Raw genomic sequence first — 18003 nt, forward strand, 5'->3', positions numbered from 1 at the left:
CAAATTATCCTGAGCAAGGACTGCTTCCTTAGCCAAAAGCCACACAAAACAAGCTACTTTGTGTGGTATTTTAGTTTTCCAAGGCCAGAAGTTTAGTTGTTGATTGGGGTGATTCATCATTCTGTAAGCTGTACTGAACTTGAAGGACCCACTACTACTGCCCAGCCACCTTAAAGCATCTTCACCTGTCTGAAGCCCACTGAATTGTTCAATTGTGCTAAAAAATTGAGCCACTCTTTCTGTTTCCCAGTCATTCAAATGTCTTCTGTAGGTAAAGTTCCACCCTTGGGTTGCCCATACTTCTGCAATAGACCTATGCTGGTGAAGCACAAGATTGTATATGTCTGGGAAGAGCATTTCCAGTTTGCCAACCTTATGCCAATCATCCTTCCAGAAGATAGTTCTTTTGCCCATTTAGCACAGTTTTTTTGCCCATTTAGCACTTTGATCTTCGTATTTTAAATATTTTACTAGCTTCCTAAATGTTCTCATTATTTCTTGCACTCTGCATTACAGTTAAGCTGTGCCCCCTTGACATAGTTATTCTGATTGCTTTTTCTGATTAATTCTTTCCTACATTAATGTGGTGATGCAGGAGGAAATACAGTAGTTTCTTATGCATTCAATTCATATGAAAACCTTAGTTTATCTGAAGGAAACGAATGAAAAGCCCATAGAAGACTGCTACGAAGCAAAGAAATCCCAAGTTCCATTGTAGATCTCAGAAGTGGCAAAAATCCAAGATAAGAGGATGAATGACTAAATGTTTTTTCTTGCTCCATTTATAAGCAGAAAAACTTTCTTAAACCTATTATCCTCAACAAACTAGGATTCCTAACCTTTTTCCATAAAATATCTCTTATAAAAGGAAAAAAGTGTAAACAAAATTTGTGGGAGAAAATAGGAGACCTGGTAGATTTAATAGAAAAAGTGTTTTTGTTGGGTTCTCCTTATACTTTCGCTGTAAAGATCACAATTCAGCTTCAATTGAAGTTGAATTTTACTGTGAGTACAAGTCGTTACCAATTTCCGAAAAAAAAAAAAAAAATGAGGAAAGAAGTGTACCATAAGATAACTGGAAAAGCACCTAGATTTCATATAATGAAAAATAATCTAAACAAATAGTAACCTAGCAAATAACCCAAATCCTAAGAACCTGCTTTTAAGGACTACTAAAGTACATCATTAACTTCACCATTACTTCTACTGTCTTCTAAGACATGATTCCCTACGTTTCTATGTATGTGAACCTGTTTGACTGGCCATGGAGTTCAGGGAAATAAGGAAATTTTTTGAAACTTGTGGTCTTAAACATGGCATAATATTTGTGTGGGCTATAAGAGTTTTGAAACTTGGTTTTAGAGATGCAATAACATTTGTGTGGCCATAAAAGCTTCTCATTAAGGGTAAAAAGTTAAGTTTAAGGTAAATTGTTTTCAAGTTTAAAAAAAGGGTCATTGTTTTCAAATGGACTAAAAAGTAAATAGGCTCACATAAATTGAAACGGGGTAGTAGCTTTTATTGTCATCTTGGTCCCTCATTATGTGGCCTTTAGAAAGTAAAGTCTAATTCCTACCCACCGAGATGAATGAATTCTAAGTTGTATCTAGCTCCATTTTAAGGTAAGGGAAATACTCTAATACCTATTATCCTAGACAAAATAGGATTCCTAAGTCTTGTCCATCGAGTTACTTCTTAAAAGGCAAAAAAAATTATTAAATGAAACCCCCACACCACCCAAAAAAAAAAAAAAAAAAAAAAGAGGAAGAAAGAAAAGAAATCTGGAATGCGGATCATGAATAATTTGCTAACACAATAAGAACATAACCAATAACCGGCATCCTAAAGGATTACTAAAGTACATTGTAACATGTGTCATTGCTTCTGTAACTTTTCTGAAGAATAACTTCTGTGCTACCTCCCCTCATACATTTTGTGTCTCTTGAAAGTAAGCAGACTAGATTTTACGCACCGTAGATGCCCTTGTCTTCATTCTAGAAACCTCTTATTTTGCAGGTGACTTTCAAGGGCCTGCGCTAGTTGTCATCCTTGAAGGGGCAAACTTAAGTAGAGATGAAGTAGCTGGACTTCAGTTTCTTCCACCTTGGAGTCTGCGTGGTGATACGATGAACTATGGGCTGGGATTGCTTAGTTGTTTTTCAATAAGTGATTTTGTATCAGTTGTTTCAGATGGCTTCTTGTACATGTTTGATCCTAAAGGCTTAGCTCTTGCAATGCCTTCACATCGTGCACCAGCTGCGAAAATGTTCTCATTGAGAGGTACATACTGCATTGTTGTTCTACTTGGTGCTTAATCATGCTTATATACTTCCGTGCCTAATGCTAATTATGCTGGACAATATGTGAATAGATTTGGTTGTTACGGATACAATTCGATGCTGATCAGTAAATGCTAGATTTAGTGGTCTAAAAATGATTATTAATAAAAAGATTGTCTGAAATTATTCGGTAAAAAGAAAACACAATGTAATTGAGCCAGTTTCTATTAGAAGTTACCATGTATAAACAGAAAAGTTCATTGTCGTACATTTACATGTAAATATGTGTTAGACCTGCTGTCACTAGGGTCTATAACCGCCGGAAAAAGGGTGAAAATAAGGCTAATTGTAAATGTTCTATTAATTAATTAATTAATTAATTATAATGTGTATGTATATGCAGTAGTTACATAGTAGTTACTTAGCAGTTTAGGCAGTTATTTTGTGTTATATTGTACTAAAAATTAGGAAAGAGGGGTAGTTTTTTCTGTAGGATTTTCTCTGGCAGATTTAGAGGTTAAGGTTCCTCAAAATACCTTGGTCATTAACATTACCATTCTCAAAAAAAAAAAAAAAAAAAAAACCTTGGTCGTTAGATGTAGTGAAGTTCTTTCTCTATTTGTAAAACTTATTCTATTTGTTGGCAGTAAATAATAGTTGAAGTGTTGCTCTTATTTCTGTGTTGTGTTTGGAAGTCTACAGATAAGGTTAGCAAAGTTTCTGGGTTCCTAATATTTTTGGTATCAGAGCCTTCATGGTTTCAACCAGAATTGGGGGGGGGGGGGGGAGGAGGATTGAAGGGTTAGAGAAGACAATGGACGAAGTACAAGAGGAGATTGGTTCAGTACGTAATTACCTGGGGCAGTTACGGGACTGGATGCAAAAAAAAGATGAACATGACGCTGAAATTCTTCAACATATGAAAGGAAAATCAGTGGTTCAGGAAGATCCAATTAAAGATGCAGATGTGATGGCAGAGAACATCAACAATCGTAGAGGAGATGGATTTCGAGAAGTTCAGCCACAATTTCGTGATGAAACGCGTCCTCGAAGACTGGAACTGCCCGCATTCTCTGGTGATAATCCATATGGTTGGCTTAACCGAGCAGAGCATTATTTTCATTTCAATGGCATTGATAACAAGGATAACTTGGAGGTTGCTGCTGTTTGCCTTGAAGGTAGAGCCCTAAACTGGTTCCAATGGTGGGAGACAAGAACGCCGAGTGTCACATGGGATGTGTTTCGCCATACTCCAATGATTTACTCCATCACAATTAGGGAACTTATATGAGGTTTTGATAGGATTGCAACAGACTGGAAGCGTGGCCCGATACAGAGAAGATCTCGAATTACTTTCAGCACCCTTGAAAGATGCTGATGATACGGTTTTGATGGAAATTTTTATAAATGGCCTGAGAGAGGAGATAAAGGCAGAATTGCGTCTCAGCAAGCTGGGAACTCTAACCCAGATTTGGAACTTTATTTGAGGAAATGAAAGGGTTGCCACCCAATAGAAGTCGTGATCATGCTATCCGACTTAAAGAGGGATCTAATCCACCCAATATTCGTCCATATTATTACCCTTAGGGATAATCAGGCTCGAACTGATGACTTCCACCACGTCAAGGTGACATTCTACCGCTGAGTTATATGCCTTCCCCGCCCCATCGAGAAATAGAACTGACTAATCCTAAGTCAAAGGGTTGAGAAACTCAACGCCACTATTCTTGAACAACTTGGAGCCGGGCCTTCTTTTCGCACTATTACGGATATGAAAATAATGGTAAAAATCGGATTCAATTGTCAACTGCCCCTATCGGAAATAGGATTGACTACCGATTCCGAAGGAACTGGAGTTACATCTCTTTTCCATTCAAGAGTTCACCCTCATTATTATCAGAAAAATGAGATTGAGCGAATTGTCCAGGAAATGCTTGTAGCTGGTATCATTCAACCAAGTAAAACTCCTTTTTCCAGTCCAGTGTTGCTAGTTCGCAAAAAAGATGGTAGTTGGCAATTTTGTGTAGATTATCGGGCCCTTAATAAGATTACTATTCCCGATAAATTTCCAATGCCAGCAATCGAAGAACTACTGGATGAGCTTGGGGATGCCACTATATTTTCGAAGTTGGATCTAAGATCGGGGTACCATCAAATCCGGGTTTGCAAGGAAGATGTAGCAAAGACAGCTTTTCGTACACATGAAGGACATTATGAGTTTTTGGTCATGCCATTTGGGTTGTCTAACGCTCCATCTACTTTTCAAGCCTTGATGAATGAGATATTTCGGCCTTACTTACGCAAGTTTGTATTGGTCTTTTTTGATGACATATTAGTTTATAGTGCAAATTTTCCTACTCACTTGGATCATTTGTGGGAGGTGCTACAAATTTTAAAACTTCATAACTTGGTTGTCAATCGAAAAAAATGTCATTTTGGACAGCAACAACTAGAGTACTTGGGACATATTATTTCCGGAAGTGGAGTCTCGGCGGATCCTGCCAAAATAACAAGCATGGTTAATTGGCCAAGTCCCAAACATATTAAAGGTTTGCGGGGATTTTTGGGACTCACCGGTTACTATAGGAAATTTGCTCGTGACTATGGGAAAATGGCTAGGTCGCTCACACAATTGCCCAAGAAAGATGCTTTTCGTTGGAATAAAGAAGCTCAATTAGCTTTTGATTCTCTTAAGGAGGCTATGGTCACTTTGCCGGTTTTGGCGCTACCAGATTTTAACAAGGTGTTCCTGGTTGAAACAGATGCTTCGGGATTAGGGATTGGAGCTGTCCTAATGCAAGAAGGACGTCCCATCGCCTTTCTTAGTCAAAGGTTTTCAATTCGAGCTCAATCAAAATATGTTTACGAAAGGGAGTTAATGGCTATTGTTTTTGCTGCACAAAAGTGGCGTCATTACCCGATGGGTCGACATTTCGTTATACGAATAGATCAACGACGTCTCCAATTTCTCATGGACCAGCATGCTATTATGGCAGAGGAGCAACAAAAGTGGATCACCAAGTTGATGGGATTTGATTTTGAGATTCAATATCGCCCAGGTTGTGAAAATAAGGCCGCTGATGCCTTGTCCCACCAATTTCATTTCATGGCTGTTTCTGTTTGACGCAACAGTACCTTAGATGATCTTTCCACAGAAATTCAACAGAACGATCAACTTTGTCAGTTGACACAAGATTTGCTTCAAGATTCGGCTTCATAACCGAATTATGCTCTAAAAAATGGCTGCCTATTTTTCAAAAGTCGGCTGGTGATTCCCCGTTCGTCATTACACATTCCCATGCTCCTTAGGGAATTTCATTCCTTACCTGCAGGTGGTCACTCAGGCTTTTTCCGGACATACAAGCGCATTTCACAAGTGTTGTATTGGAATGGAATCAAAAGGGATGTACAGAACTTTGTGGCTAGTTGTGAAGTTTGCATGCAGAACAAGTATGAAGCTCTTAGTCCCGCTGGTTTGCTGTAGCCCTTAGTCCCGCTGGTTTGCTGTAGCCATTACCTATTCCATCTCAAGTTTGGGATGATATTTCTATGGATTTCATCAACGGGTTACCAAAAGCAATGGGAAATGATACTATACTTGATGTGGTGGACCGTTTCACTAAATATAGTCATTTTCTCCTTTTATGTCATCCATACACAGCAAAGAGTGTTGCCATGAAGTTGTACGTTTGCATGGTTTTCCCAAGTACGTTTGCATGGTTTTCCCAAATCTATTGTTTCTGATCGGGATCGGGTTTTTATCAGCCAATTTTGGCAAGAATTATTCAAGCTGTCCGGTACTGGCCTCAAATTGAGCTCAGGTTATCACCCTCAAACGGATGGTCAAACTGAGGTTGTCAACCGCTTCTTGGAGACTTATTTACGTTGTTTTGTAGGGGCACATCCATAACAATGGCCAAGATAAATTCCTTAGGCTGAATTTTGGTTCAATACCACTTACCATGGTTCCTCCAAGATGACCCCTTTTAAAGCTTTATATGGGCGAGATCCTCCCTCTTTGTTGCGGTTCACTAATGAAATTTCTGCCGTTAAAGAGGTCAACCAGTAGCTTGCCGCTCGCAACACTATTTTAGATGAACTCAAAGCTAATCTGACCCATGCTCAAGCTCAAATGAAAGTTTATGCTGATGCTAAGCCCCATGAAGTTGTGTTTCAGCCTGGTGATTTGGTTTATCTTCGCATTCAACCTTTCAAGCTTCGGTCACTTGCTAAAAAGGTTAATCAGAAGTTAAGTCCTCGTTACAATGGGCCATGTACTGTCTTGAATAAGATTGACAAAGTTGCTTATTGCCTCGATTTACCCCCTCATTCACGGGTGCATCCTGTATTTCATGTTTCTTGGCTAAAGAGTGCTGTGAAGGATTCTATTCTAGTTCAGCAGCTCCCTCCTTTCTTATCCGAAGAACTTGAAATACAAGTGCAACCTGAAGGTGTAGTAGACTGTCGGACACTCTTGAATGGCTCCCAAGAGGTTTTGATTAAGTGGAAGGACTTACCAGACTTTGAGAACACTTGGGAATCCTATGAAGTCATTGGTGGACAGTTTCCTCATTTTCACCTTGAGGACAAGGTGAAACTCGTTGGGGCAGGTATTGTTAGACCTGCTGCCACTAGGGTCTATAACCACATGAAAAAGGGTGAAAATAAGGCTTAATTGTAAATGTTTTATTAATTAATTATTATGTGTATATATATCCAGTAGTTACATAGCAATTACTTAGCAGTTTAGGCGGTTACTATGTGTTATATTGTACTAAGAAGAAGGAAAGAGGGGCAGTTTTTCTGTAGGATTTTCTCTGGCAGATTTGGAGGTTAAGGTATTTCAAAATACCTTGGTCGTTACATGTAGTGAAGTTCTTTCTCTATTTGTAAAACTTATTCTATTTGTTGGCAGTAAATAATAGTTGAAGTGTTGCTCTTATTTCTGTGTCGTGTTTGGAAGTACAGAGAAGGTCAGCAAAGTTTATGGGCTTCTAACAATATGTAATGTTGAGAAAAATTTAGTATGATGATGGCATCACCTGCCACTGCAAATTACATGTTATTTTAGGCAACTGATTGTTTTCCCCATTCCATTGTATGGTCTCATACTAAAGTTCGTTACAAAATGCTTTATGTGCACATCCATCTTATTTCATGCTTATACGTATATTTTACAGTCCTATGTACGACATTTAAATTGTTCTAATGAAAATGCACTTTCCAAATGTGAAAAGTGGGTAAATGGGATGATAGGCCCTAACAACCTCCGAAAGTATGTAAAGATGTATGTGAATAATATTTACAGGCCTGTTTTGCTATGATTTGTAGTAACTCCTTCAGTAATATAAACTACTGACATAGATAACTTAATAATCTCCAAAATGAATATGAAGTGATATAATCGACTAACTAATGTATTCCTGTTGAAACTTGGTAAAGGGGTATCAGAGCATAAAAAAGGGAAAGAGGACAGGTTCTAGAAGTTATTGTTGCTTTATGTTTCTTAATATGAATGAATAGCAATATTGATAACATGAGACTTAGCATAATAAATTCATGGCAATGGTTGAACTCGGGGTTGGGATTGGTATCGATATGTTATGAGGTCAGACTAAAGAGCAAAAATTACAAGTGATCTAAATCGTATTCATTGCTCTAGAATTAATAAAGTGAATTATGTTGGTATATGTCTCCAATTCCTATCTAGACATACTTTTTGGTTGGAAATATCTACTACAAGTGTTAAGACATAGTTTCAAACTAAACATTATGCAAATATTGAAATAGTGTTTGCAAATCAATGCTTGTTTACCATTTTGTCCATTTTTCAACATCAACTTGGAATAGGGAATTTGAAGTTGATAAACTTTGTCTGCGGAGTATTTCAAGTGAAGTGATGGTTTTCACTCACAATATTTCAACTTTTTCTCCAAGTGAAATTTATTTTTTTGAGTAAAAGGTAACTTTGTATTCACACAAAAAACTCATCATATGGTGATGAGGTATAATCTTACATCCCTTGGTAGGCTGAAACTACACTGAAACAACAAAAAAACTAGACCTTTTAGATATCCTATAAAATCAACTAAAGATTCTACTTCCCCCACTATATCCTGTTTACACCAAAAATAAAGTAAACTAAGGCAATTCATGTTGATCTTTTGAGTGCTGCTGCCATTATCATGAAAACATCTTGCATTCCTTTCTTTCCATAGTGTCCACCAGATGCATGCAGGTATACTCTCCCACCAGTTCTCCTTAGATTTTCTTTTTCCAATTCCTTTCCAACTGTTCAAAAGTTCAAAGGTGGTCTTTGGCATGACCCAACTCACTCCAAGTAAACATAAGAACATGCTTCACAGATTTACAACTGTTTTGCAATGTATGAACAGGTGACCATTGATCTCTGTTTCTTGTCCACACATAAAACACCTTGAGCAAATCTGAGTACCTCTTCTCTGTAACACTTCATGAGTTAGGCATGCTCTTCTGATCACCAACCATGTAAAGCAGGCAACCTTATGAGGAACTTTGACCTTCCAGATTAGTTCCCAAGGCCAGTCTACTAGCATTAACTGATTTCTATTCATGTTCCAATAACAAGATTTTACTGTGAAATCTCCCTTGTTATGCAGCTCCCAGACAGGTCTATCAGGGCCAATTGAGGTGCCCTGGAAGGTACCTAAAATCTGGAGCAAGTTTGTTACTTTGTCTATTTCCCAATCGTTCAAGGCTCTTCTAAAAATCAAGTTCCTGGACTCTAGGGTGAGGCAGAATACTCCAGGAATTCTATGTAAACTGGATATAGAGAAGGCTTATGACCGGAGGTTTGGGGATAAAGAACATAACTATACAGAATAACTGTCTACTACTTATGTGGCTATGGAGATTCTGTTTTGAAGATAGGGCCCTCTGGAAAAGATTCATTGCACAGAAATATGGTCTTCTAAATCAGTGGACCACTTTGGAAGTTGATGGAACCTTTGGGTGTAGTGTATGGAAGACAATTAGAAGGTTGTGGCCCTTGCTAAATAGTAAAATGCACATAAAGGTGAGGAATGGACTAAAAACAGATTTTTGGAATGAAAAATGGATAGGAGATACTAGTCTAAAAGAGATGTTCCCAGACTTATACATCATAAGCCTTCAAAAGAATGCCACTGTCTTTCAATTGTGGAGCAATCAAGGCCAGCTGCTTTGTCACCATCGCAGTGGTCTACAATTTGCAAAACTCCTGCTTCTGTAAATGGCCTTTGGAGCCAGTTTTTCTCTTCAGTTGAAATCTTTGGGCAGTTTACAAGTTCAAAAGATGGCCTCCATTCTTCAGTTTCTGAATAAAGTTTCTTGTAGAACTCTATCATTTTCATTTTGATTTCTACTGCTGTTATTTCCTCCCCCCTTACCACCAATCTGTCTATGTTGTTATATCTCCTGTGAGTAGTTGCCATTCTCTGAAAAAATTTTGTATTGTTATCCCCCTGCTTTAGCCATTGTATTCTAGACTTCTGCCTCCAACTGCTTTCCTCATTCTTAGCCAATTCTTCCAATTCAGCAAGAATTGTTGCCCTTATCATCATCTCATCTTCAGACAGCTCTCTTTGGTCCTGGGCCAAGTCAATCTCAGTTAGTTCATTGAGAAGACTGTTCTTCCTGTTTGTGAGTTCCCAAAGGTTGTTTTGCTCCAGTCCTTGAGTTTCTGTTTGAGCATCTTTAACTTTGAACAAAAAATATAATCAGGACACCCTTCTACCAGGAAATCATTCCACCACTTCTGGATCAACTCATTAAATCCCTCCACCTTTAGCCACCAGTTTTTAAACTTGAAACTTGCTTTCTTCTGTTCCCAATTCCCACATTCAAGGACACTGGGACTGTGATCAAATACTACTCTAGGCAGTATTCTCTGTCTGATGTTCTTGAAGCTTTCCTCCCATTCCATAGAATATAGGAATCTGTCTATTCTGGCTGCACTGTGGTGATTAATTCCCCTAAACCAAGTAAAGCTCCCACCATTTAAGTGGGGATCATGAAGTTCCAGTTCTTCTATCCAGCTGGAAAAATCATTCATCACATTTGTGATCCTGCTACAGCCTCTTCTTTCCACCATGAATCTGACAGTGTCCCCACAGGTTACCCAAGGCCTTTCACAAAACTCTCTGACAGCTGCAATTTCTTCCCAGCATTCCAGCTTTTCCATTCTTGTATGTGGAGCATAAACCCCTGTTAGGTGCCAACTGAAGGCACTCTGGACTGATTCAAATTTATGGGAAATAGAGTATTGCCCAGATTCTATATGTTTCCCACTCCAAACCCTCGTATCCCACATAATCAGGATCCCACCACTACTACCAATAGCTTCAATGAAACCACACTTCATCCACCTGCAAGGCCACACTTGTTTAGCAATAGCCTCCACCTCCTCGTTCACCTTTGTTTCTTGAAAGCAATAAACATCTGCTTTCCATTTTTGCATAGCAGTCTTAACAAGATTTCTGTTGGATATCTTGTTAAGTCCCCTCACATTCCAAGTGATTAGTTTGATATTCATCTAAAAGACAAGGCAAGTACTCTCCCTCTACTTCTAACTCCCTCTACTTCTTCATTCAGGCTGGATTGTAGGTTCTTCAGTTCATTTTTCCCTATTCCTCTGCTTTTTGGGGAGAGAATTATTTTCTTCCTCCCTTCTTGATCTTTTTCACTTGCAGCCTTCCTTGCATCAAGTTCCATAAGCAAGGTTTGTGTTTTCTCCCTCAGCCCTTCTATGGTTACTCCATAGTTGCTGCTTATATCCAGAATTTCCCCTCTCATCCAATTTGTAGCTTTGGTTTCATTACTTTCCTGATCATTTGGAACATGAATTGCTACAGGTACAACATCATGAATTTGTTGGAGTTGTAAGTTGAAATCCTCTGTTTGGCACTCACCTTTGTCTGAGGCATCTTCACTCTCTTGTAAGGGAGCAGGATCAATTCTCTCCTCTCTTCTGTGCTCCATTTCCATGGAATGTGACTTATTTTCCTCTCTCAACTGAGTTTCAGTTAAAGAGTTGGGAGCTGCAGTGCTTTCCCATTCGTTGAAAGCCAGTAGAAATTTTGAGGCCAGTGTTTGGATCTCTTTTAATCCTTTAATAGCTTCCTCATGCCTCTCACATGTCTTTCCTGTTGGTTTAAATGAAACATTGGCTTGGGCTTTGGATGATTGGCCCACAAGAAAGGTTGGGCTTCGTTTCTGTGAAGGGACTGCACCCAAAAACCCCAGGCCCACTTGCTTTTTGCTAGCTTTCTCTCTCTGTCCACGTGCCCCTGTGCTCTCACATGGGCTCCCAGCACTTCTATCTGTTAACTGTTCAAAGGTGCAGTCACCCATCTCTTTATCCACTGGATATGGATATTTATTTTTTGACTGGTGTGCAAAACGATTTGAATCCCCAGCTCCTGTAACCACCATTATCGGCGCTTCAGTCTAAATCTGCATGGTATAGCAAAAATCATCATCTTCAATACTCATCTCCTTGGGAATGTCAGACCCATCACCCTTGACTTTTATCCGAGCCCATTTAAGGTGATTCCTTAGTGTGTTTCTTCTTCCGTCTCCATCCGGCCCTCCACGATGATCGCCGATGGTTCTAAATACTTTACCGAGACCAGAAATGTAGTGGTAAACCTACTATTCTGATCCAAATTGAGCTTGGTCTATTATTTTCCTCCACTGCACCTATTCTTGGGTTCCACTATTGTAGCTTGACCTTAAAATTTCTCCAAGCCCATTCTCCTTCAATAACTTGTTCTGCTATCTCTCTTGAAGCAAACTTGAAGAGAAAAGACCCATTACTCATTTCATATATATTCAAACCATGGCTTTGCTTCCATAATTTTGCTAGTCCATCTTCTAATCTCCGATAAAGTTGGTGGCTCCACTGCTTTAAATTCAAACGAGCCTACTAAGCTCTCTCTTTAATGTTACTGTTTTCGTGGTTTGTTGAGTCGTCATTAATGCAAATTCTTTCTCCTTCTTCAATGGAGAATCGCCTTTCGTGACATTGTCCGTTAGTCAAACATTCACTTTCGCTCTTTATCACTTCGCATAAGAAATGTTTCTATCACCATCGCTTTCTTCCATCTTTCTCCCGTTGTGTACTGCAGATGAATCTGTCAATTTTCTCCGCAATGAATACCCAACTTGAATTAAATGTCAATTCAGAATAATTATGACCGACCTCCTTCGCCCTTACATTAATCGGACCGATATATCTCCGATACTTGTTGAAGTTCCTAGCACAAAAGACTTCGAGAAGTTGTCCTTTTTCTTCCATCTTCTCACCCTATTCCCTTTCATCTTGGATACTTCCCGCAGTGTCATAGTGATCCATTCCATCGTCTTCTTATTGAAAGTTGTTCTTGTTATAGCATTTCTGTGTCTTTCAGTCCAGTCGTACCATTCTCCTGTCGTACCAGTGGTTTTTGTGATATCATAAGACTTGTAACCTATTGCAAAGTAAATGGTAAATGGTATCATCCATTGTTAGCAATCAAGAGGAAAAAAAAGAGAAGAAAGAGAGAAAAGATGAGAGATAAGAGGTTTTCCGGTGATCAGAGGGATCACCGGAGATGGAGGGGGAGTCTAAAAGTGTCTTTAAGACATTTCCTCGAAAAATGTGCCTGGGAGAAAAGTCATCAGAGACATTTCCTTTGTTTTCCTGATCTCCAAGTGAAATTTATGTCCACACACAAATAGTTTTTTCCAACTTCAACTTGAAGTACTTGTTCATTCAACTTCAATTGAATATTGTCCAATTGGGACTGTACAACTGGTGATGTGTTCCTAGAGAGGGTGGTAGAGATGAGGATGAGGAGGGGAGTGGTCATTTCCGAGAACCAATTTAGATTTGTACCGGGGCAGTCAATTACAGAATCCATTCACCTTGTAAGGAGACTGTTGGAGCGGTACAAGGATAGAAAAAAAGACTTACATATAGTGTTTATTGACCTAAAAAAGGCATATGGAGGTGTTTAGAGTCTAGAGGTGTTCTGGTGGCTCACATTAGGGTAATTAAGGACATTTACGATAGAGCCAAGACTCGGGTAAGAACAATAGGAGGAGACTCAGAACACTTTCTGGCCATGATGAGGTTGCAGCAGGGTTCAACCCTTAGCCTGTATTTGTTTGCCAATGATGGGTGAATTGACGCGGCATAACCAGGGGGAGATGCCATGGTGTATGTTATTCGCCGATGACATAGTATTGATTAACGAGACGCGTGGGGGAGTTAACGAGAGGCTAGAAGTTTGGAGACAGAACTTAGAATCTAAAGGTTTTAGGTTAAGCAAGACTAAGACTGAGTACCTAGAGTGCTAGTTCAGTGACATAGGGCACGAGGTGGAGGTGGAAGTGAAGATTGATACACAAGCTGTACTAAGGAGGACAATTTCAAGTATCTTGCTTCTATAATACAGGTAACAGGGAGATCTATGAGGTTGTTGCGCACCATATTGGAGCAGGGTGGGTAAAATGGAGGCTCGCTTTTGGGGTCCTGTGTGATAAGAATGTGTCACCAAGGCTTAAATGTTGGCCAGTCAAGAACGCATAGGTTCAGAAGGTAAAGGTAACAAGGATGAGGATGCTAATATGGATGTGTGGGCATACTAGGAGAGATATGATTGGGAACGAAGCTATTCGGGGCAAGGGGGGAGTCCCTCCGTGGAGGACAAGATGAGGGAAGCGAGGCTGAGATGGTTTAGGCGCATGAAGAGGAGGTATGCGGATGCACCCGTGAGGAGGTGTGAGAGGTTGATTATATTGGATGTTAGGAAAGGTAGAGGTAGGCAGAAGAAGAACTGGGGGAGGTGATTCGGCAGGACATGATAAACCTCCGGCTTACTCTGGACATGGCCCTAGATAGGAAGGTTTGGAGATTGAGGATTAGGATAGAAGATTAGTAGGTAGCCGAACGTTGTAGCACCTTTATGGGTGAGAGACGGGGGTAGTCTTCTCTTCTCCTTGTCTCCTTATTAGCAGTATATCTATTTAGTACTTGTGTAGTATCTTCCACTTCGTTTTTATTGTTACATGTTGCTTCTTTGGCTGTGTCCATCTTGCCACTTTGCTGCTGTTATATTTCTTTCTAGCCTGTCTTGGGATCTTGTTTTTGTTGGTTTTTTTTAACCTTGTTATTGTTGCTGTCATATTTTTTCTTGCAAACAAGCTTTAATTTCTTTTCTTTTGAGCCAAGGGTCTATTGGAAACAACCTCTCTACCCCACAAAGGTAGGGGTAAGGTCTGCGTACATCCTACCCTCCCCAGACCCCACTTGTGGGATTACACTGGGTATGTTGTTTTTTGTTGTACTGTTAGGCATTGATGAGCAAGATTATTTTCTTGGCTTTGTTCAGGGACAAATTTGACAGAGCGATTCCGTGATCAGTTCAGTCCCTTGTTGATTGATCAAAATGTCCCATGGTCATTGTCCAATTCTACTGTCATACGCATGCCTTTTTCCCCAGAATGCATGAAAGATGGGTTGGAGGTTGGCCTGAAGAAGATCTCAATGATGCTTGATAAGTTCTTAAATAATGCTTCTGCGACGATCTTGTTTTTGAAGTCAGTTTTGCAGGTAATGCTTCTCTATTTTCAAGTTGGATGTGTTATACCTTTAATTTGTTTAAGTGTCACCTTCATTTATTTCCACCTGTTAAATTGGAACAGTTACCGAAATTTGATCTCTTTTGGGATGAAGTATCCAACTGTAGATCATTTTGCTATCCACCGTAACACGACTGTATTTTTTTGAAACTAGCAACTTTTGTGTGTGTTTCTATAAATGAACAAAACAATACATAGGTTGTGCTGGAACCATATATACAATTTGACTCTAAGAAACTGAAGCTAATCTGACCATCTAAATGGAATCTAGCACATCAAGAATTTCTACCATTTCTCCTGAGTAGGACTGTTACACCAAAATAAAAGAGCAAAATACAGTTCAATTTGATATTTTGAACAGAGTTGTTCGTATTCTCAAAACATTTGGAATTCCTTTCTTTCCAGATTGTCCACCAAGTACTAGCTGGGACAATTCTCCATCTTCATCTATCCTTTGCCTCAAATCCCGCTTCCTCCGAACTCACTAAATATCAGAGACCTTGCCTGGCATTATCCAAGTGATGCCTCTGAGATTAATGGACATCCTCCATAATTGTGCTGTTAGCTTGCGATGAAGAAAAAGATGGCTCACTGTCTCTGTTGTTTCACTTTCACCACATAAAAAACATCTGGGACAAAGAGCAATCCCACTTTTCTTCAAGTTTTCGTGAGTTAGTATAGCTTCTTTTGCTAGAAGCCAAACACAGCAAGCTACTTTATATGGTATCTTTGCCTTCCAGATGTGCTTCCATGACCAATCTTCAACCTATTGGTTGGTCTGATTCAAAATCTTGTAGGCTGCATTCACCTTGTATGCGCCACTGCTGTGGCCATTCCACCAAAATCTAACAGCCCCTTTCTGTAAACCACCAAAAATTTCCCTCATTGTTATAGAATTCAGTCACCCCATTCAACTCCCAATCATTGAGCATCCTTCTGCAGGTGAGATCCCATCCTTGGTATGACCACAATTTTGCAATTCTCTTTTGTTGATGCTGCACTAGGTTGAAAGTATCAGGAAATCTCTCCCGGAGGCTTTCTGTCCCAAGCCATACATCCTTACAAAATACTGTTTTGTTACCATCAACTACCTTGATGGAGGAATTGTTCTTTGCCAATTCATTTGGGACCCTGCAGATCCACTCTTTTTCCTATTCAGAGATCAGAGCCCCCTGATTCTGTGTTTCCATATCGAGAATTATTTGCAGATGAAGAGATGTCAAAGGGGCTCAAATCAGACCATAGAGCCCTAATGGATCTCCATAGACTGACCCCATAAGGAATACTGACCTCCTTGGTCATCCACTTGTCCTCTTCCTCATATTTTCCTTTGATGGTTCCCCCCCATAACAGGTGATCTTCTTGAGTGTATCTCCAAAGCCATTTCATCTTCTTTTTTTTTTTTTTTTTTGGGCTGGGGGGGAATGTAATAAATAGTATATATTAGCAAAGCAGTACATGGGTTGTACTGAAACCATATTTACAAGTGAGCAATAAGGAAGAGGAAGAGGAAAAGTTAACAGACCAATCAAAAATCCTAACAAGAACCTAAAATGTCTTGGATAGAGATGGTATCATCTGTATAAATCTGGGAGTACCAAAATAACACACAGTTTAACTTGATCTTCTGCACTGTGTTGCCACTGTCCTCAAAACATCTGGAGTTTCTTTCTCTCCAGATGGTCCTCCATATACATTTAGGGACTGTCCTCCAGCTTATAAAGAAGCGCTAGCAGGTTAGACTGGCTGATTTCTCAATGCTGAAAATTTCTTCTTAGACCTCAAATCCTAATTATGTATGTTGTATTTTTGCTTATCTTGCCTATCTGGTCTCCAGTTGCCTTATTTCCATTCTCATATATTGTTCCATTTTCTATCTTGACCATTTGTGCATAATTAGTCCTATTTAACATTGTTTTTCGTACTGAAAAACGTAGATGAGCACAAGAAAGACAGCCATACTCGCTAGAGTGGTTCTGAGAGCTGTTGATTTCTTGAATGCTCAAGGTTCTTTATATTTCCTATACCTAAGGTTTAGGTTAAAGAACTGTACTGGAGATTTGTCTCTTCTTGATTAGCTTGAGCACGATCTGAACATAAATATTTGATTTATTTCACTCAAGCTTTTTCTTTATATTTTGACTTACTGTGTGCATATTTTTTGTTGATCTCATCTCCATAACCTTGTTCAGTATGCGAAACAACATTTTTCAGATTTCATTGCCGATTGGCTGTGTGTATATCCTTTGTTGATCTCATCTCCATAACATTGCTCTGCTGGTGAAACAACATTTTCAGATTTCATTGTCAATATGGGAGCAAGGAAGCCCTCAACCATCCTTGGAATATTCTGTTGACCTTGATCCACTGTATTCAGCAAGTAGAAACCCTTTCTCGGAGAAGAAGTGGAAAAAGTTCCAGCTATCAAGTCTATTCAGTAGCTCAAATTCCGCAATCAAGCTACAAGTCATAGATGTGAACTTTTGGAAACAAGGAACTAAAATAGTTGACCGTTGGCTTGTTGTGCTTAGTCTGGGTTCAGGACAAACAAGGAACATGGCACTTGACAGGTAGATTACTAGATGCATTGAACTATGTACAATGAGCAATTATTTTCCCTACATCCCAAGGTGATTGGTCCTTTTTTGACTTGGGCACCCCTGGTGGTCACAGAAACTAGTAGTGTTTCCTTTTGCTAAAGGGAAAAGGTAAAAGTTAGAATCAGAAGTGTATTGATAAATCCAATATGGTAGGGTTTTGAAGGGAAGTAGACATTGTTTGGGACTGGCAATGAGGAAAGTTTGGACATTTAAGCAGGGAGAAAGGCAGCGCAAAGTATTTTCAGGAAATTTTAGTGAAAGCAGTTCTTTAAAAGATTTCCTGGTTAAAAGATAATCGCCTGGGAGAAAAACATTAGATGAGGGGGAATAGGCAAAACTTTTTAGTCATGGAACCTTCAAGACTACTGTAGATATTTGGTGGTTGGCTTTGGCTGAAAATCTGAAGGTGGTTCAAATGTCCCTGAACATTTTAAGTAGTTTGACTCATAATATTTCATTTGTGCAGTCTCCTGTTGATGGTA

The 18003-nt window shown here is 39.3% G+C and overlaps 1 protein-coding gene across 3 annotated transcripts in view; it reads left to right on the top strand.

The window, feature by feature from the left end:
• The window catches only part of LOC132032496 (uncharacterized), a 55584-nt gene that overhangs the window by 23936 nt on the left and 13645 nt on the right, over positions 1–18003 (top strand). For all 3 annotated transcript variants that reach the window (XM_059422138.1, XM_059422132.1, XM_059422123.1), the window contains 3 exons: positions 2017–2280; positions 14672–14892; positions 17220–17491. In XM_059422138.1, the coding sequence (XP_059278121.1) occupies positions 2017–2280; positions 14672–14892; positions 17220–17491 (757 nt within the window). The remainder of the gene's footprint in view (positions 1–2016; positions 2281–14671; positions 14893–17219; positions 17492–18003) is intronic.

Source organism: Lycium ferocissimum, chromosome 2, assembly GCF_029784015.1.
Source record: "Lycium ferocissimum isolate CSIRO_LF1 chromosome 2, AGI_CSIRO_Lferr_CH_V1, whole genome shotgun sequence".
NCBI lineage: Eukaryota > Viridiplantae > Streptophyta > Magnoliopsida > Solanales > Solanaceae > Lycium > Lycium ferocissimum.